The following is a 20,301-nucleotide window of genomic DNA, read 5'->3' as shown; positions in this document are numbered from 1 at the left end:
AAATTACTTTTGCTGTTACCTTCTTAGGTGAAAAATGAAAATTCGTAAAGGCAGTCTCAAAAAGTAAAATGTTTGTTCATGTTTTTAAGCATCATATACTCATCTGTCATATGACTAAGGCCAACCAGTGACTTGGAAAAATCCTGAAACAGTTGGATTATTTAGATCTACCCCTGAATTAAAGCTGGCTATTAATTTTTTATTCCAGCTTGCAGAACACATAGCTAGTTTCCTGAACTGGATGTTATATACAAAGGGTTTTATTCTAAGTTGAAGTATGCATTCGGTTTCTAAGCTTGTAATATGCATTCAACTGAGGAGCATATTTCCCATTCCCACTGAACTTTCAAACTTAAGTTATACTTCCAGTTCCTTCACCTAGTTAGTTTTTGTGTACCTGCAGTGTCTGAGAAGGCAATGGCACCCCACTCCAGTACTCTTGCCTGGAAAATCCCATGGACGGAGGAGCCTGGTAGGCTGCAGACCATGCGGTCGCCAAGAGTCAGACACGATTGAGCGACTTCATTTTCCCTTTTCATTTTCCTGCATTGGAGAAGGAAATGGCAACCCACTCCAGTGTTCTTGCCTGGAGAATCCCAGGGACGGGGGAGCCTGGTGGGCTGCCGTCTATGGGGTCGCACCGGGTCGGACATGACTGAAGCGACTTAGCAGCAGCAGCAGCAGCAGTGTCAGAAGAGTGAAGAATAATGTCAAAGTGTTTTGTACCTTCCTTCTTTAAAAATAATAAACAGTACATCTAAGTACATCTAAAGACAACTACCTTATCGTTGTTACACCTACAGTCTGCTTGACGTATCACTTACCAGTTGAAATTACAGTAACTTTGTGCCACAATATAAAAATGTTTAAAGAAAATACTAACAAATAAGGTTTATAGAGAGATCATATTAAGATTTGGCTACGGCTAAAGATGGGAGAGCAAAATATACTTGAAATTTGACAGAGTTTTTATTTCACAGTACCCTAATATTGATAAAAGTGAAGAGGCAGTTGAAAATGGTGCTCTGAAGTTCTGACATGATACTTAATAGCTGTAAGTTGCTAGGTTACAAGCAAAGTGTACACAGATGGAAATGAACAAGTAGTATAAAAAATTTAGGTAGATAGGAGATTCATATTTTATTTTTCCACTGACATATTTACAGCGAATATAAATTAAAGGCCTGCTTGCACACCAAACCCAGGTCCTTTTGGTGGTTCAGTCAAAGAGGTAAGACCTCCAGCTGGCTCACAGGAGAAGCGTCCACTCCTGAAAGAAAAGTAACATTAAGCTGACTGCTAATGATTACCATTTATAATTGTTACCTCACAACAGCCCAGATAAGAAACTATTTCTCTCCCAAGAACTAGCATGGACTATTTAATGCAAACATCACTACTGCTGCAAGATTTTCACTTCCTAAATATGAAAACTGATATATAAAATATGAAATATGAAAAATATAAAAATAATCCTAATACTAGTTCTCACTCAGCAGTGAACATGTATCAGTGGCTCATTAAATCTTTACAACAATGCCAAGAGACAAGGGACACTGGCCAGAGTGTTTTACAGACACAGAAACCAAGGCTGGGGTGAGTCAGCGTCTGCCCAGAGATGAAAGCTAAGAACTCAACCCCAGAGGACGTTTTCAAAAATCATGTTTTAATAAACTAGAGCATTACATTTATTCTTTTTATATTTGAATTTTATTTTGACTTGAGATCCATTGTCACAGGGAACACATACTTAATATACTATACTTGGAAACAGAAACTGAATTCTTTGAGAGATTTGAGGGTTTGGGAGGATGTCCCTTAAAAGCAGTGAAGATGAAATTAATTTGTATTGATGTTTTTAAAGGCTAAATTATTAGTATTTTTCAACAGTAGGCTCCAGATCAGGGTGGCTATCACAGCCACACAGAAAACAGGAACAGGTCCTCCTACAGTTCTATGAAGAGAGGCAGCAAGAGGTAGATGAACCTGTCCTCTTTTCACCCCCACACATACTTTCCCAGGTGATCTTTCAGGCTCAACCTCTGTCCTGTCTGACCTCTGCTGCTAGAGCCTCGCTCAGCACCTACTCCTGTTTCACCCTCCTATTCCCTGGCTTTGTTCATTTACCTTGTTCCTGCCACAGATTTCAGCTGAAGAACTTACTCAATTAAATCTTTTTATTCCCTCTGGCTTTGCCCTTCACATTCTGTCATCAATCTTACAAGTCTATTTTTAGAGCCCTAGAAAATCATTTGTTGAGGGGACAGGAAAATGACACCACATAATCATTTATAAGCTCTTTCAAGATATTATATTATATAATGCAAGTAACTAGTATAATAAAGAATACCTACAAAGTCAGAAATCAGTTAATATATCTGCATTATAGGTTTACTATGAAAACCAAATACAAAAGCAGTCACTACACTATCTGTTAGAGCCTAAAATTAAAGTTGTAGGGTAAGTGGCAAAATGCTATAAAAACAGTATTTTGCTTTGTAATTTTTTTTAATGTTAACTGGTAGCAACCCCCTCTAGTATTCTTGCCTGGAGAATTCCATGGACAGAAGAGGAATCTGGTGGGCTATAGTCTATGGGGCCACAAAGAGTCAGCCACAACTGAGCAGGCTCACTTGCTGCTCTTGACTACCAGTAAAACAATAAATTAATTCACTTTGAGGGACCTTTCTTCTCCTTACTATGTTCCTTCTTGTGGAAGACATTTTCTGTACCCCAAAGAATTCTGTAAAATTTAAAATATCTTTTTAAAACTAAATATGAAGAATTCAAGTTGGATTTAAAATTAGTTTCAGATAATCCATACTAAAAAACAACCTCTATTCATCAGTAATTTGAAAGCAGGGTTAGATGTTATGTTCAATACTTTAAAAACAATCCCTAGCACACAAATATTTATAAATGTCAAAAGAAGGAATATTACATTACCATCAGTTTAGCATTTTCTTTCTAGCCATCATTTACCAAAATAAAAACAGTTCTGAACCACAGAGACAGTTATCTTTACCAGTTCTGGCCAGAGTATACATGATAGCAGGGCTCAAAAGTCAGTTACCACAGAACCAGTTTTGCACCTCTGTCAAATATTAAGGCAGAGCACTTTATTATAAAAATACTAATAAGAAGTAGCCAGATTTGGATAATTTAAAGAATAACTATAGCTGTATTTTGATTACTGCCATTTTATTCACTTAAAAAATTTTGGGCTGCACCACGTGGCATGTGCGATCTTAGTTCCCACGCACTATGTCCCTGCAGTGGAAGTGCAGAGTCCTAACCATTGGACAGCCGGGGAATTCCCTATCTCAACTTTTTAAATAAGAGGTAATAAGAAGGAAGTAAAAATAGATTGAGAAACCAGTAATTCTAAAGTCTTTGGCTCAAATCTGGAACAATGTCAAAAACTCCCACTGAAGAACTATTTAAAATTACTAATAAGCAACATCCCTATTATTAGATGTCGAAAATGCTTAACTGTGCTACTTAGTTCCTGTTTATTAATGTTCAAATACAATGTTACAGTACCCCCTGGATTAAAAACAAACTCTAATTTTACCCCTGGTAATCTCATCCAGGGGCTTCCCTGGTGGCTCAGACTATAAAGAATCTGCCTACAGTCCAGGAGACCCAGGTTCAATCCTGGACAGAGGAGTCTGGTGGGCTAGTCCCTGGGGTCGCAGAGTTGGACACAACTGAGCAACTAACACACACAATCTCATCCAGACTTACAACTTTAAATGCCATCTATTAATATAATAACTTGGAGAAGGCAATGGCACCCACTCCAGTACTTTTGCCTGGAAAATCCCATGGATGGAGTAGCCTGGTAGGCTGCAGACCATGGGGTCGCGAAGAGTCGGACATGACTGAGTGACTTCACTTTCACTTTTCACTTTCATGCACTGGAGAAGGAAATGGCAACCCACTCCAGTGTTCTTGCCCAGGGACGGAGGAGCCTGGTGGGCCGCTGTCTATGGGGTCGCACAGAGTTGGACACGACTGAAGCGACTTGTCAGCAGCAGCAGCAATACAATAACTAACAAATCCCCAATGTGTATTTCCAGCCCTAATGTATTCCCTAAATTCCAAGCTTGTATCTACCTTTTAGCCACTCTACCATGAATGTCTAAGTAGGCATCTCAAACATGCTAAGTAGCACATCTAAAACAAAGTGACTTTTCTTCCCCAAATTTGCCCTACCTCAAATCTTCTTTAGTTAAAGGAATCAGAGGTACTCATACTAAAAAGTCAGGAAGCATTCATAATTCCTCTGTCCCACAACATTCATTAAATTTTAAACTATTTTTTACACAGCAACTAGGATGATACTTTTAACAAGATCACGCCTATCATTCCCTGCTGAAAACACTCAACAGTTTTTTTATACTGAGGATTCAACCCAAATTGCTTACCTGGGTCTCTACCTCTGACCTCTTCCTCCCTCATCACCTCACTTCAACCATAATGTCGTCTTACCTTTCCTCCAGGACCTTAACACATCTTTCCCCTCTAAAACATTGTTCCTCCAGATTTTTACATGATTCCTTTGGGCTTATTCAGGTCATTAACTTACCACCTGAGAAAGGCCTCCCCTGACTAAATTTACCTCCAATCATTCTCCCAGCATTTATTACTCAGATATTACACCAATTAAAGGACTTCCCTGGTGGCTCAGACGGTAAGGCGTCTGCCTACAATGTGGGACTCCCGGATTCAATCCCTGGGTTGGGGAGATCCCCTGGAGAAGGGAATGGCAACCCACTCCAGTACTCTTGCCTGGAGAATCCCATGGACAGAGGAGCCTGGTGGGCTACGGTCCATGCGGTCACAAAGAGTCGGACACGAATGAGCAACTAAATTTTCACTTTACACCAGTTGTCTTCATCACTAGAATATAAAATATATGACGACTTTACCTTGTTCATAATTTGTACACACAACCTAAGATATAGTGACTGGCACATAGCACGTATCCAGAAATATTTGTGAAACAAATGCTGAGGGAATGCAATAAAGTAGACAAAGCAAGAGAAATACTGTAATGTGAAATGCAAGAGGTTGCACTTCAGCAGCTTCCATAATGGAGACTGATTCTTCAAAGTGGAAATGTTTTATTCCTCAAAATATTTTCAGTGTAGCCCAAGAAAGTGAGGAAGCAGGAAGAGAATGCCAAGCCTCTTTTAAGTAAATTCATTTCAAGTGTTGAAAGAACAGTGTGTTTTTTAGGGGCCAGCTTGCCTTTGCTAAACTTAAGTTATCCTGAACTGACCTCTTTTTCTCATTGTATGTTAGTTGTTTAGTCATGTCCAACTCTATGTGACCCCATGAACTATAGCCCACCAGGATCCTCTGTCATGGGATTCTCCAGGCAAGAATACTGGAGTGAGTTGCCATTCCCTTCTCCAGGGGATCCTCCCGCCTAGGGATCAAACCCGGTTCTTCTGCATTGCAGGTAGATTCTTTACCATCTGAGCCACAAGGGAAGTCCCTTTTTCTTACTAGGTAGGGTCAGTTGTCAGCCAGAACACTGAGGGAGTACTTCCAGCAGACCACAAAACCATGCACAGCCTCTTGACCTAGTAATTCAACTTCAGAGAATTGTTGTTTACAACAAAAAGTAGGAAAATATATTTTAATACAGTGTCATAAAGGTCACATCATAGTTGTCTCAATATATCAGAATACTATATGGCCTTTAAAACCTACAAATATGTTGAGACAAGGAAAATTTCATGACATAAGCAGAAAAAAAATACAAAGGGAATACGACTATTAAACTATGCAAACATTGCTAGTATTAAGAGAGAATTTTAAGTAATGTGAACACTTAGATAAGGAATAGGAGTTTGTTTGGAAGCAAAAGTTCAGGGTGAAAACAGAAAGGAATAATTAGAATAACATAACCTGGATAAACAATGTTTAAGTTGAAAAAGATCTAGATATTCTAACTGATTGTAAGCACAATGTAATGGTATAATGATGTGAGGTAAGAATTGATGTAATTAGACTGCATTATTATAAGCATGATGTCTGGAATAAAGATGACAGTCCCACAGTGTTCTACATGCTGAGTATGTATCTCAAATACTGTGATTAGGCCAAGTATCACATTAAGAAAGTCATCAGCCAACTAGAAGACATACAAAGGAGGGAGACCAAAACTATGCCATGTAAGGAAAAACAACGAAATAACTGTGGATATTAAGATATGAGAAAAGAGATGAGGAAGATGACATAGCTGTTTCGAGTAACTAAAGATCTGTCATTTGGAAGAGGTCTAAAAATTATCCTGTGTTTGTTCAAAGGAGAGAATCTTGGGACCTCTATGTGGAAAAGAGGAAGACAGACATTGAGTCAAATTCTGGCAGCATGAACTTTTAAACAACGAAATAGGTTTCTATTTGTAGTAAATCTGCCTTCATTATAAATATCCAGGTATATACCAGATGATTATCTGACAGGGTTTTAGAGAGGGTAAAAAAATCATTTCTTTAAATGACAAGTTGGTTTAGATAGCATTCAAGGCTCCTGAAAACTCCGAAAGACTTACAGTATAAAATTTTTTAAGTTTACATGAAAGACTAACTTAGGTTAAGCCATTAAAATTTATTAAAAAGAAATAAAAAAAAAATACCTCGGCCCAGGTTTTGGGATTTTGCCAGCCTTCAGTTCATCAATAATTTCTTCAATATCTTTAGGTGTCAGATCCTCCTAGGAAAAAAACATAAAACAGTCATATTAAAATTACATCCTACTACTAAAATCAGTGTGAATCCCTAGTATCAGTTTCTTATTGTCTGTCCCAGTTCACGAGTTACTTACCAAGGCAGCACACCTGAGTAACTCTTAGACATAGCCTGTCCTGCCAGATGCAATCGCAGTAGGAGCTACAGCTGAAGGGGCAGCACAAAGCGGTGCTCTGAGGGGGACAGTTCTGCATTTGAGCTCAAGTTCCAGCACTTACTAGCCAATCTTAGAGAAATTACTCAGCTTCCCCAAATTTGTTTCTTCATTTCTCAACTGACTTCAGAGTGTTTTGAGGTTTAAAAGCGAAAATACATAAAATAGAACACAGGCATGCACATGCTCAACAAATGCTATATCCCTGAAGAATCGGTGAGATGCACTGGCATTCATAAACAGTACATGCCTAGTATCTATCGCTAAGCTAAATACCTAATACTCTAGTGATATCTTCTTGATTTCACAGGTGAAATTCAACCTGTTTCAAACTCCACTTAATTTTCCAAGGGAAAAGTAATTTTGGACATATTTATTTAAAAAATTCTGACTGTCCAATCCCCATTTCAACCACAGTAGCTTTGTATTTTGTACACTGTACACCTGTGTAAAATTCTGACCTCAAGAAAGGATTGTTATTTAAATAATAAATACAATTAAAACACACAGACACACTCCTAACCCTGGCTGCGTGATAGGTTTAGTCAAAACAGAACAGGGCAAGATTAAAATAAGAGGAAAATGCCTAAACTACGTTATATCCCCTCTACCCCTCTATTAAGTCCTTAAGATGTTTTGAGGCCTCTGGTACTAGAATAGAGAATCATGCTTCCACACAGTGTCTTCAGTGCCTTGCCATACAGAAGCCCTTTAACAGATGATAAACATTTATAGAAATAAAAACTGCTTAGAGTTCAAAAGATGCTCAGAACCTCAAAACTGTAAGGAATCTTTAAACTCATCTAGTGATTTTTATCCCTCACAACTCTTTACTATGAAAATTTGAAAAGTATACATGAATAATCATGAATGAAAGCCACCCATTTGTGTCCAACTCTTTGAGACCCATAGACTGTACAGTCCATGGAATTCTCCAGGCCAGAATACTGGGGTGGGTAGCCTTTCCCTTCTCCAGGGGATCTTCCCAACCCAGGGATCGAACCCAGGTCTCCCGCATTGCAGGCAGATTCTTTACCAGCTGAGTCATGAGGGAGGCCCACATGAATAATCATATTTCTTGTCATATCTGAATTATGTACAATATGCCTCTGGTTTTGTGTTTGTACTGTACCATTTAAAAGCAAGCTACAGATATCATGACACTTTACCTTAATAACCACAGCAGGCATCTCCTAAGAACTTTTTTTTTTGGCCATGCCACGTGACTTATGGGATCTTGGTTCCCTGACTAGGGATTGTACTTGGGCCACAACAGTGAAAATGTGGAGCTTTAACCACTGGACCACCATGGAACTCCCAGAATATTCTTAAATGTTCTTAGATAAAACAATGCGATTATCACACCCAATTAACAATAATTCCTTAATAAAATCAAATGTCAAGACCATATTCAAATCTACCCAACCATCCTCAAAATGTGTATTTTTTCCCTAATTGGTAGCCATTCAAAGTTTATGTGACTATTTCATTTTATCCACCAGTCAACTGAGATCCATAAAAGTTACCTGCCTTACCAAAGACCAACCACGACTAGCTGCAAGAAGCTCTTGCATAAACCCATGGTCTACTATATTTAAACTTACAGTGCTTCATACAAAGCCTTGACTGTCTAATTCCTGCTTAAATTAAGATTGTCCTGATTATGAGTAAATGGCAGAAATGTAGGAAAGGGAAAGTTATTGCCATATTTTTAAAAGGTATTTTTTTTTACATATGAGAAAGAGGGGGTAAGAAATTTGAATCACCATCATTAAAATGAAGAAAATCCCTATAGGTAATAGAAGTATCCTAGAAAGGTAAAATGCCAAAGAAGTCCAATTTCATGTTCATTTAAAATAAAATCATAGACTTCCATTTCAGGCATGGCAGGCTAGCTATCCTGACTGAATGTCCTGCTGTTAACAACTATAAATGCTGAATAAAATGAAAAACAAAAACTTTAAAATTTTATTAAGACATTGACAAGGAAAAAGTACTCAGAGGTCCAAAACTCAATGAAAACTTTAGGGAGACAAGTGGAACACCAAACAAACTTGGCTTCAGGGTGTCACAGCCTACAGGGGCAAGGTACAAAGTCACGGGCACAGGAGGGCATCCAGACCACACAAAGTGGAGACACCCAAAGGGTATATTCTCAATATAAAGGAAGCCAGAAATTAAAACTGCCCTCAAAACACCCTGCTAGTCTGGAACCTTACACTTCAGGGGAAGAAGAGGAAGGATATAAGGAGAGGAGATTTCTTTTGGGCCAGTAGTATTTCCAAGAGCAAGAGAGAAGTAACATCAACTTCTGGAAGAATCGACTTTCAACACGGGCCTAAAAGAATTTCCATAAAGAAACTTCTAAGAGTTATGAGCTAACAAGATATTATGAATGAAAACCACGATATAATTAGGGTAGCAAGCAATTAAAAAAGATAACTAGAAAATGCCACACACCTGGATATTAACACCTCTAAAAAAAAAATAGGTCAAAGGAATAAAATTGCAAAACTTTAAAATATTTAGAACTAAATGATAAAAATATTACTTATCAAAACTTGTGAGATCCAGCTAAAGCAAATTTTAGAGAAAGGTGATACCATCTCTGTAAAATTTTTAAAAGACACAACAAAGTATGATTACCATGCCTGGATACATAGATTTTGAAAGTTTAAAAAACACATACAGGAAGAGTACATACTAAATTTATGATAGTGATTATCTCTGGGAATGAAAGGAAAGGAACAGGATTTTGAATGGGGGTAGGGGAGGTTTACCCTCAGATATAGCTTATTTCTATGTCATGGCAACCCACTCCAGTATTCTTGCCTGGAGAATCCCATGGACAGAGGAGCCTAGAGGGCTATAGTTCATGGGGTCAAGCACAGTACATGTATAATAACAATGATAAAAATTATAATACCTGAAGCACATGTGGCAAAATGTTATTTGTTAAGCTGTGGTGTTTATTTTTTGTATTTAAGTTTTTGTTATTTAAAAGTTTTTAAAATGTATCCTGGAGTTAAATGCAAAAATGTTTAATGATGATAACTTTTTTTTGGATGACAATTTTTGAAAAATGTTCTGGTGGACAATAATGAGGAAGCTAAAACTGACATATTTTTATTAATAATTATTTGATTTTTAATAAACTTTGAAACCACAAAAAAAACTTCAATATTTATACCAACAGGAAATCAAGTATTTTAAATATAATGTCATACAAGTTTAATTTACATTAAGTAAATACTCACATAGTAGTTGTCATTTATTTGAACCATTGGTGCATTTACACAGGCCCCTAAACATTCAACTTCTATAAGAGTGAAAAGTTTGTCAGGTGTAGTCTCTCCAACCTTTATTCCTAAAAGTGTAAATAAGCACTGTAAGGATCAGATAATATTTTAATTGCAACACAGTTTAAGGAAAAAACAAAATCAACCCATTACAGAGGCATGTAAAAAGTATTTAAGAGCACTGAATTTCTTAAATTAAACAAACTCTGTATAATTATTATAGAACATTCAAGGATTTCTTAAGTGGACCTGTTCCTTTCTCAAACAGTCAAATTTCAAGGGCCTTATCTCTAGTGTTTATTGTTACATAACAGTGTATCAGACCATATAAATTTTGATCATTGATAATTAACCTACTATTGTATTGTAGCTATACAATCAGACTGGGGAAGACTCAGAAAACAGTTAATGTCAAAGATCATTAAGAATGTGAGGATAGTAAGTACTCTCAAATCTTTAGGGAAGGCATTTTGATAAAATCTGACCCGGCAAGTCTACATTTTGGAAACACCTTCGTGCACTTGGACAAGTATGCAAAGAGATGCATACGTGAAAGTAATTGCAGCATAATTTAACTTACATAGAAAATGAGGCAGACATACATATTATCATAGTCCAAATCAAGTGCAAAAAAGCAAACAGACATATTACATTCAACAATGAAAATAATTAAAACATTAGCTCTTAATCTGATATACCCAACTGTCATCACAAATTTACCTCAGAGGTACTGTCGTCACAAAACTGTACCTTAGAGGTCGGGGGATGGAATTTTAAGCAGACTTCAGCCTCTGTTTTATATACTTTAATACTGTCCAGCTATTTTTACAACATGCAAGTACTTTATATTCAGTAACAATAAGATTAAGAAACACCTCCTTTTACTTCATTTGATATGTATAGTGATAAACGTGACAATGGCAGTTTGCCCCTGTAGTAACATCTTCTTCCACACTTCCCTTCCTGAAGCATTCTTCCTGTTTCAAATCTTATTTGTTCCAAGTCTTGTTTAGAAGAATGAGGATAATACAGTCACTTCACGTGGCACATGCTATCACACAATGAGTGAAACTTACTTTTCTAAGCAACGAACACTTTAAAATTTTAAGAAGCTTTTAAAACATACTCAATGATTACGAAAGAAAATATGAAAACTCAGCTTTGAGAATGAAAACTAAAGAATACAGAATAGGAAGAAATAATGGTGGGCAAACACAGTAAGACAAAAATTTACTCATCAAGATATGATATGTAATGATAGTAAAAGTTGGAAAATTTAGGTAGAAAGAGGTCACATTTCAAAAGACAAATCTATTTTTTATAAACATTATAAATATACTGTGCCCCATACCAAGTTTTTTCTGAATGGCTTCCAGTATGCTGTCAGAGTTTCGGAGCATGCAAGGTGTGGTAGTGCAGACTTGAATGTGATACTTTCCAACAGGCTTTCGATTATACATTGTATAAAAAGTTGCTACTTCATACACTCTCATTGGAGGTACTTGTAAAATTTCTGCAACCTAAAATATTTTAATAATACGGTTACAATGTTTATTAATTGAGTTTTAGATATGTCATAAAAAACAATTTCAATACTGCTTCAATTTGGTTAAAACCAAAAAAGTTCTTTAGAAGCAGAAACTACATCTGTATTTGATATCTGCGAGGCTTAAGTCCTTCAATTTTGACACTTAAAAATCACACACATATCCAGGTCTTGACATGAAAAAAGAACTCGTTAAATGGCATTTCAAATAACGACAAATATATTAAACTTTTTCTTATCAGAGATTCTAAAGGAAATGTATTCTCAAAAGACATCCAACCCTGGGCTCATAGCTATGTTGAATCTAATTCTGTGGTACTAAATCGGGCTTACACCTCTGAACCTGGGGAACTCTCTCAAAATATACAAGCTGGCATCCACTCAATGGGATAATTGTAAGGCCCTGGTGTCTAACTAAAATAGTTCTCCTGAGCTGCTGTTGTGTACCTCCCTATACCTTGGTGATGGTTAAGTAACAATGCATGGGCCTCTGGATATTGTTTTTGTTGTAAGGTTGGGCTTTTCTTGGAGGGGAAAGGGCAGTAACATTAAAAGTCTCAAAGTGGAAAGAATTTTGATTGTATTCTCTGTATGCTATTTCTTCCTCTCGTGTACATACACATCCAGTTCTACATAGAATAGGACAATATTTTTAAAACATTTTTCACATTGGTTTCTCATTTATTTTGCTCTGCTAAGCTTGACACTCAGCAAGACTTTCAACAAGCTTACCATTATCAAAAACATAAATTTTTCAAAACAAAGTTATTTATGATTAGAAACACACCTAAATCATCACTAAGGAAGTTGGCTGTTATAAAAATAATGAGGAATTTAGAAATGCCCCCAAACATTTATTTATTGAAATAAAAAAGCACTTATGTTTACTAAGTATATTACTAACCAAACTTGCTTTATAACATTTTTCATAATCAAAACAAATCACTGTTAGAGTACCGTGCCAAGTAAATAAGAGATCGATGAACTCTTATCTAAAATTTGCATCCAAGATTCCATTAGATAAACTGAGGACATTCCTAGACTCTAAGAAAGCCTCTTAAGACATTCCCCTTGTCACAATGAGAAAGTGACAAGGGGAATGAAGCAGAGCAGAATTTCTGCAGAAGTCAGTCAAGTACAAACTGCACAGAATTAGAGATGAGTCAGCCCCAGCTCTACCACTTAGAAATAATAATATATTAATTGGAAGAGCTCTATCTAGTCCAGAATCATCACCACAGATGAGCAAGTCCAGAGAAAAATCAGATCTCTGAGCTCAAAGTAAAATATATTTTCCATTATATCAATGGAATAATAATCACACTGGCTTATTAGCCATGTGATTCTCGCAAGAATCAAATAATATATATGGCTTTGTATTACACTCATAAATGATACACTATAACATAATACCATACAAATGTAGTACATTAAAAGGATATGAATAAACTTATAATCTGGATTACTGCTGAAAACACTATTAGGAAAAAAATGAATCCTAAAATATGCGTGAATATACTAACTGTATTTAAATGGGTCACTCAAAAGATTTCCCTAGGTTGTTGATTCCAAGCTGCCATAATCAAATGTCACAAATACCATGTATTATAAGGATTTTAATTAAAGCCTGAGGCCAAAAATGCAAAGTATTAAAAAGATTCACATTAGCTGTGAGATCTTTTTCTCTGCAATTCTAGTATTTAAACAGTACATTCCTTTTCAGAATATCCTGACAGCAAATTATACATATTTGGGATCTTTTTTTCCCTCTCAAAGACAGAAAAAAAGCCTCTTTCACTCTAATGCCCTTACTATTTCTTGCAAGGATAAAAAGCTCCACCCTTTCAGTTTTCTGCATTATTAAAGGAACCAACAGAAACATAAATATAATTTAGGGTATGAGATATAGAAATGATTTGTTATTGTTCAGTTGCTAAGTCGTATCCAACTCTTTGCAACCCCATGAACTACAGCACACCAGGGCTCTTTGTCCCTTACTATCTCCCCGAGTTTGCCCAATCCGGGAGAACTTCAAATTCCTGGATTATGACATTAATGACCGTCAAAGAAATTTCCACATAAGGAAGTTACTATACACAACCTCTCCTCTTTTTTAACTAACACAAAAATGAAGTACCTTGTTCATAGCAGAGATGGGCAGCCATCCATTCTGTCTCTGGGCTAAATCCAGAACTGGAAGCACAGCTGCTGCCTTATGCCCTTCTGGGTAGTTTTTCACAATGGCCTCTATCCTCTGTATCAGAGAAAAAGCACTTGTTTTTATATCTCTGGAAGATACTAAATATTCTGTAAGTTAATTATAATGTTAATTCAGTCATACCTTATAGTTTTCTGGTGTGAAATCAAATGGAGTTTCTGGGTTATTCTCAGGAGTATCTCTGTGCTACACAAAAGAAAAAAAACATTTCTCAAAATTATCAAAATTCCCTGAAAAGTATGAACAACTTTGTACCTTACTACTACTGATCATTTAATTTCTTCACTTTGATTCAAACATGATATACGTCAATCTATCCTTGCTTCAAAAGCAATGGCTAAACTAATTATTAACTACATATCTGATAAGTATGATTACCAAAATAATATTAGCAGAATTAAAAAATTTAAACATTTTCAAAATCACCCTTTGTAAGTTATAAAAAGTAGCTTTAGGATCAAAAACCAAAAAAAGTATAATGCAACTTGACAAGAGAATATGATCTTCTAACATAGTATAATTACAAAAAATTACCGATTATTGGGAAGCCTTATGAAATTAAGACACAAAATTTTGAGCGTGACAATATGTACATTTTTCCAAAAGAATGTACCAGATTATCAAAGGGACCCACTATCTACTACAAAAGCACCATCTCTTCCCAACCAACAGAAACTAGCCCACAGATAGTTTTCCATAACAGAAACTAGCCAACAGCAAGCTTTATTTCTTCTCCAATAAGAGCAGGCCCTTTTCAAACACTGACAAGTAATAGCATGTCAACAGGAAATCAAATGAGTCACACTGAGATTAAAACTTACATCAATTAATGTTTTGTATACATGGTGAAACAGAACTGAATCCCTTGTCAACTCTCAAAGTTCTGCTTTTTCAAGGACATGGAAAAGGAAACAAAGTTTCTTTGGACAATTATCTCAAATATTTTCAGACGAAGACAACAAAATGGACAGCAGGACTCTACTTATTAACAGTATGGCTAACTCATTTATTAAGATTCAGCCTTAAAATAATTCATTTTCCAAAACTATACCATCAACTGAATCATCACACAACTCCACTAAACTGCCCTTAAACACTAGATTGATTTCTGAAAAATGTACCTTGTCACAGAAAGGGCATACTTAGTCTTTCTGAATTGTGCAATTGTGCAACCAATCAACATCTACCTGTAGTGAAACCCTGGAAACCAAAAACATGAAGGACAACTGCCAATGTATTTGCTGTATTACTGAAATCCATGAGTTTCAAGCTGGTGCCATTTTGGGATTCCCCAATTTGCAGCCTCAGAATCTTCAGTCAGCCAACATAAATGATCTTGAAAAATCCACAGTATGACAAGAAATCAGGTTAAGGCTCACGGTTATTTCACCAAGGAATAATCTAAATTCTTAATCCCAGGGTGGCCCTGGTACTAATTTAACTTGAAATGCAGTGAATTCAATTAACTATATTTAAACTCCCACAAACTCCCACTCCAGCAAACACCAAAGATGTTGCTCTTTAAGATAGCTGTATTTAACCACACTTCAAGTCCTTTCATTCTGAAGAAATCTTAGTAATTACTTACCACAAATAAGGCTCCTCCAGCTCCATTCTGAACAGCTGTCTTATGCAGATTTCTTATATGTTTTCCCTAAAATTTTAAGAAAGTTCAGTAAATCAAATGCCTTATGAAATTTTAAGATCAGTAATTTAAAATAATAGGATCAACTTACAAAGTTACCACTCATGGCTGAGTGGTAAAGGAAATGCAGATTCAAAGGTAAGGTTTCTACCTTGCTTGCCTACAGTACCACACGATAGTCAATCAAAGAGCCAGAACCACAAGCTATATCTCCTACGTTCTTTTGCAGGCAATTGCAGAGCTAATGTACCATTAACTTACTGCTTTTCACTTATGTCTGAATCAAATTGGATGCCAATTTTTATTCACTATGGATCTTCATAAACATGTTTCATTCTGTAAAAATGTATTGAACGTTACCCCCTTTTCAATCCTTCACTACTTTAGAAAATCCAGCCATAAAAGTATTAGTTCAGAAAGCTGCTCATAATTGACCATACTCAATTACTTTGGAAGGAATCCATTTGATTACTCTTTTTTTTTTTTCCTTTCAACATGAAGGCAAGTCCCAGTCTATCCCATGATGGGCAGCTAAAACTCCAAGAGAAAAACTACAGCCTTAATGTCTTAGGCTTCAAAATCACTGTGGATAGTGACTGCAGCCATGAAGTTAAAAGATGCCTGATGCTTGCAAGAAAAGGTACAACAAACCTAGACAACATAATAAAAAGCAGAGACATCACTGCCAACAAAGGTCCATATAGTCAAAGCTATGGTTTTTCCAATAGTCATGTACAGATATGAGAGGTGGACCACAGTGTAGGCTGAGCACCAAAGAATTGATCTTTTTAAACTGCAGTGTTGGAGAAGACGCTTGAGAGTCCCTTGGATAGCAAGGAGATCAAACCAGTCAATCCTAAAAAAAATTAACCCTGAATATTCACTGGAAGGACTGATCCTGAAGCTGAAGTTCCAATACTTCAGCCACCTGAGGCAGAGCTGACTCCCTGGAAAAGCCCCTGATGCTAGGAAAGATTGAGGGCAGGAGGAGGAGGTGGTGACAGGATGAGATGGCTGAATGTCATCACTGACTCAAGAGACATGAGTTAGAGCAAGCTCCGGGAGACGGTGATGGACAGGGAAGCCTGGCATGCTGTAGTCCATGGGGTCACTGAGTTGGACACAACTTAGCAACTGAACAACCACCACCACCACAGGAGGGGGATAGGCAAGTGGGAAATCCAGGAAAAGAAAAAGCCAGAAAGAAGCCTCCAGTTCGTGACTGACTCCAGTCTAGCTACAAGAGCTGAACCGATATGTGAGCTGCTGCCCACAAGGGAGCCAGACTGCAGTCTGAGTCAAGTTAATAGCCTACCTGCAACAATAACTACAACAAAATACTCTTTGGAGGAAATTTTAAAAATTCATAACCTCTATGACCATCATTCACAATATCCAGGACACAATCCAAAAGTATTCAACACACAACAAAAAAGGAAACAACTCATTTTCAAGAAAAAAAGACAACCAGTGGAGATTACCAAATAATAATTTCAAAATGACTACAACAGTGCTTAAGGACATAAAAATATCTTCAATGAATGAAAAGACAGAAATAGAAACCATAAAAAAAGAACCAAATGAAAATTCTAAAACTGAAAACATAATCCATGAAAATGCCACAACCCTTTCACCTCTATGAAAGTAATTAGTGGCTTGGCAGTGAGGCAGCATCAGTTGTAAAGTGATGTCAACAATAAAGAAAACGCTGGGCAATTTACTTAAGGAAAGATGGAAATAAGTCTATTCTGAGTAACTTTTGGCTCCATATTTCATAATTTTTAGGCAATTCTTGACAATCATTCAGTAAGTTATTACTGCACGGAAACGAAAAATAAAGTTCAAGGAGATTAAAAATTATGGCTCAAAGTCACACAGGTGTCCTCCACTAGACACAGTACTAAATTCTGGATATTTTTTAATCAATGACAAGCTGAAAAAAGCCTGTGGCTGAAGAAATTGGCAGCTAGCTAATAAAGCTGCAATTATAACAAAATAAGCCATTTCTTTGAAAATGTAAATGATTCCCTTCAAAGTTTCTCTTTTAGGAAAGGAACTTCATTAGTGAAACCTCTTTACACATATATTTCTGGACTTTTGCTAGGTCATCTGATATCCCAATATTTGTAAAAGATTAGAAGGGCCTGATTATATAAATTATAGAACATCTTCACAATAGCATATCATGCAGCATTAAAAATGACAAAATGTTTACTGACCAGGAAAGTTGCTCAAAATGTATAATGAGAAAAAACAGCCTACAAAAACAGTATGAACAATATGATCTAATTTTTTAAAATTCCGTAAGGTCTTTTCACTGCAGACATCGAAATGTTCACGTTTTGGTAATCTCCCGTTTGACAAAACTACGGGTGATTTTTATTTTTTGAACTTAAATCTATTTGCTGTTCCTAATATTATGCTTTTCTTATTTTGTCCTTTCCACCTAGAATACCCTCTCCCCAGTCCATCTGATCCCACCCCTAATCTATTCCTATTGCTTCTACGAAAAATTATACCACCTTCAAACCAAACTGGATGCTGTATTCATGAGTATCTCTAACACTGCACAGTTGATCCCTGAAGGATACTGGGGTTTAGGGGAGTATGCTAACTGGTTTTGTGAGGTTCTTTTTTTGGTGGAGCTGGGGGCAGGGGTGGGAATGGGGCAGTCAGTGCTTGCTGGGGTCTCAGCTCCCTGACCAGGGATTGAACCTGGGCCACAGGCAGTGAAAGCCTGGAATCCTAATCACTAGATCACCAGGGAACTTTCTGTGAAACTTCTAAGTAGTAGAATATACGAACATAACAGTCAGATTCCAAACGAGGTTCCTCCATATACCCTGGTGGCTCAGTCCAGTCGGTAAACAATCTGCACGCAGAGCGGGAGACCCGGGTTCGATTCCTGGGATTGAGATCCCCTGGAGAAGAAAATGGCAAACGACTCCAGTATTCTTGCCTGGAGAATCCCATGGACAGGAGCCTGGCTGGCTACAGTCCCTGGGGTTGCAATGAGTCGGACTCAACTGAGCGACTAAACCACCATATACTCTGGATCCTGCAGTAGTCTAGTATCTACTGTTGAGAAAAAAAAATACGTTTATAAAGTGGACCTGCTTAATACAAATCTGTTGGAGGATCAACTGAAACTTCACGTGTACGGTATTTACTACCTCAAGTTCCTACTGCATAAGACTATCAACTCCACAAGAATAGGGGATGTCTAAATCCATAGCTTAACTGTAATATGGGGGAAATAACAGTATCAACCTCTTAAATGAGATTTCCAGTGTGAAGAGTTAACAGTGCTTGGCACACGGAAAGCAGTAGCGGAATGTTGTTCCCTGTCACCATTATTATCCCATTTTGTCACCTGGAGCCCAGCAGGTAAGAGTGCATCCTCAAGCGTTTATTGAGAGACCAAGTCTGCACACGGGAATATCCGAGGACACCAGGGACAAACGTAGAGGCCCAAAGTCCGGAGAAGGTGCGGTGCGGCCACCAGGCGAAACCGGAACTCACTTGCGAGCTGCTGGGCTCCCCCCACGCCCAGAGCCCCGCCGGCCCTTTCCCCTGGGAACCGGCCCCACCGTCCCAAGGCCCAGCCGGGGACGCCCCGCCGTCCCCCTCCTCATCTCTGGGCGCATACTGTTCAGTGAGCACGAACGAGCGTTTCGCCCGGGGACTCAACTGTCCTTCCCCGAGTGAGACATGCTCGGAGGTCACGGGCGTCCGGCCCGAAGGACTCGGGCGCGGAGACACCCCACTCGGCCAACCTCCCCACAGCCACCGGGGGACCACGGGACGTCCCTCCGCGCAGCAGGACACCCGCGGCCGGCCACGCAAAGGTATCCTGGCGCCGCCCCCGAGCCTCCCGTCCAGGGGAGGCCTCGCTCCGCCGCCCCCCGGCCTCCCCGAAGACGGTGAAGGCCGCGGTGTCCTTGCCGCCGCCCGGGACCAGTCCCGGGCCCGGGCTCCCGCGTGCCTGCCGCTACAGGAGGCGCGGAGAGAGGCGGGGAGGGCGGCGTCCGCGTTCACTCGAGCCTCCTTACCCAGTGGGCGGCGAGGCCGGCCGCGCGGGCCCGTAACGCCGCGGAGAGGAACATGGCTGGCCAAACTGCGGGCCTCCGGGCCTCGCCGGGGACGGTCCCGAGCGGTCGGCACGTACGGCGTGCGCGCCCCCGAGCCCAGCCCGCGCGCCCAGGGCAGCGGGGGCGCGCGGGGACCGCTGGGGCCAGTGGGCGGAGACTTCCGGGCCCGGCCGGGGCGGGGCCCGCTGGCGCCCGGAAAGCGATCCGGCGGGCGGTGCTTGGGCTCCACATTTTGAAAGTAGTATCCAGGAACCTGGCTCTCCGCCGATCCGGGCTTATGGGGCGAGTTTCTCTCCTGGAGCCTTAAGAGGATTTAGCTGTCTCTCTTTTGATTGTACTTCTCTAGAAAAAGCTCCGTGGTAACCCCTATCAGTCGTGTGTTACACATTGCAGAATTGAAGGCAACTGGGCTGCCTGCTCTCGGCTCCCGTTCTTCTGCTTTGAGGTGCGAGCCTTCGTGTTTAGGGGGAAATAATACGATAATAATATAGTCTAGACTTGGCTCCGGAGTCGCGGAGAGTGGGAGGTGGAAGGCAAGCTGGACGGCCCTGAGTGACGACTGCCGGGCTGCGTGGTAGTGCTCC

General features: G+C 38.9%; 1 protein-coding gene across 3 annotated transcripts; it reads right to left on the bottom strand.

Moving 5' to 3' along the window:
• Positions 1–1,115: 1,115 nt before the first annotated feature.
• Positions 1,116–19,785, bottom strand: NDUFV2 (NADH:ubiquinone oxidoreductase core subunit V2). Of its 3 annotated transcripts, none has more exons than XM_086373159.1 (9): positions 19,679–19,785; positions 15,570–15,635; positions 15,169–15,316; positions 14,105–14,167; positions 13,901–14,017; positions 11,569–11,737; positions 10,176–10,285; positions 6,653–6,729; positions 1,116–1,270 (listed from the first exon to the last, which is right to left on the bottom strand). In XM_086373159.1, exons 3-9 carry the CDS (start codon positions 15,196–15,198, stop codon positions 1,177–1,179), a joined length of 660 nt encoding a protein of 219 aa, XP_086229285.1. In that variant the 5' UTR covers positions 15,199–15,316; positions 15,570–15,635; positions 19,679–19,785; the 3' UTR covers positions 1,116–1,176. The 3 variants fall into 3 exon arrangements, with proteins under 3 accessions (XP_086229285.1, XP_086229286.1, XP_086229284.1); XM_086373160.1 differs by lacking the exon at positions 15,169–15,316 and adding an exon at positions 14,803–14,864; XM_086373158.1 differs by lacking the exon at positions 15,169–15,316.
• Between the last annotated feature and the right edge of the window lie 516 nt (positions 19,786–20,301).

This window comes from Bos grunniens, chromosome 24 (genome assembly GCF_055505025.1).
Source record: "Bos grunniens cultivar Pamir isolate PY7600 chromosome 24, Bosgru_T2T1.0, whole genome shotgun sequence".
Classification (NCBI taxonomy): Eukaryota; Metazoa; Chordata; class Mammalia; order Artiodactyla; family Bovidae; genus Bos; species Bos grunniens.
Note: the sequence above shows the minus strand (reverse complement) of the source record. Positions and strands in the feature narration are given on the sequence as shown.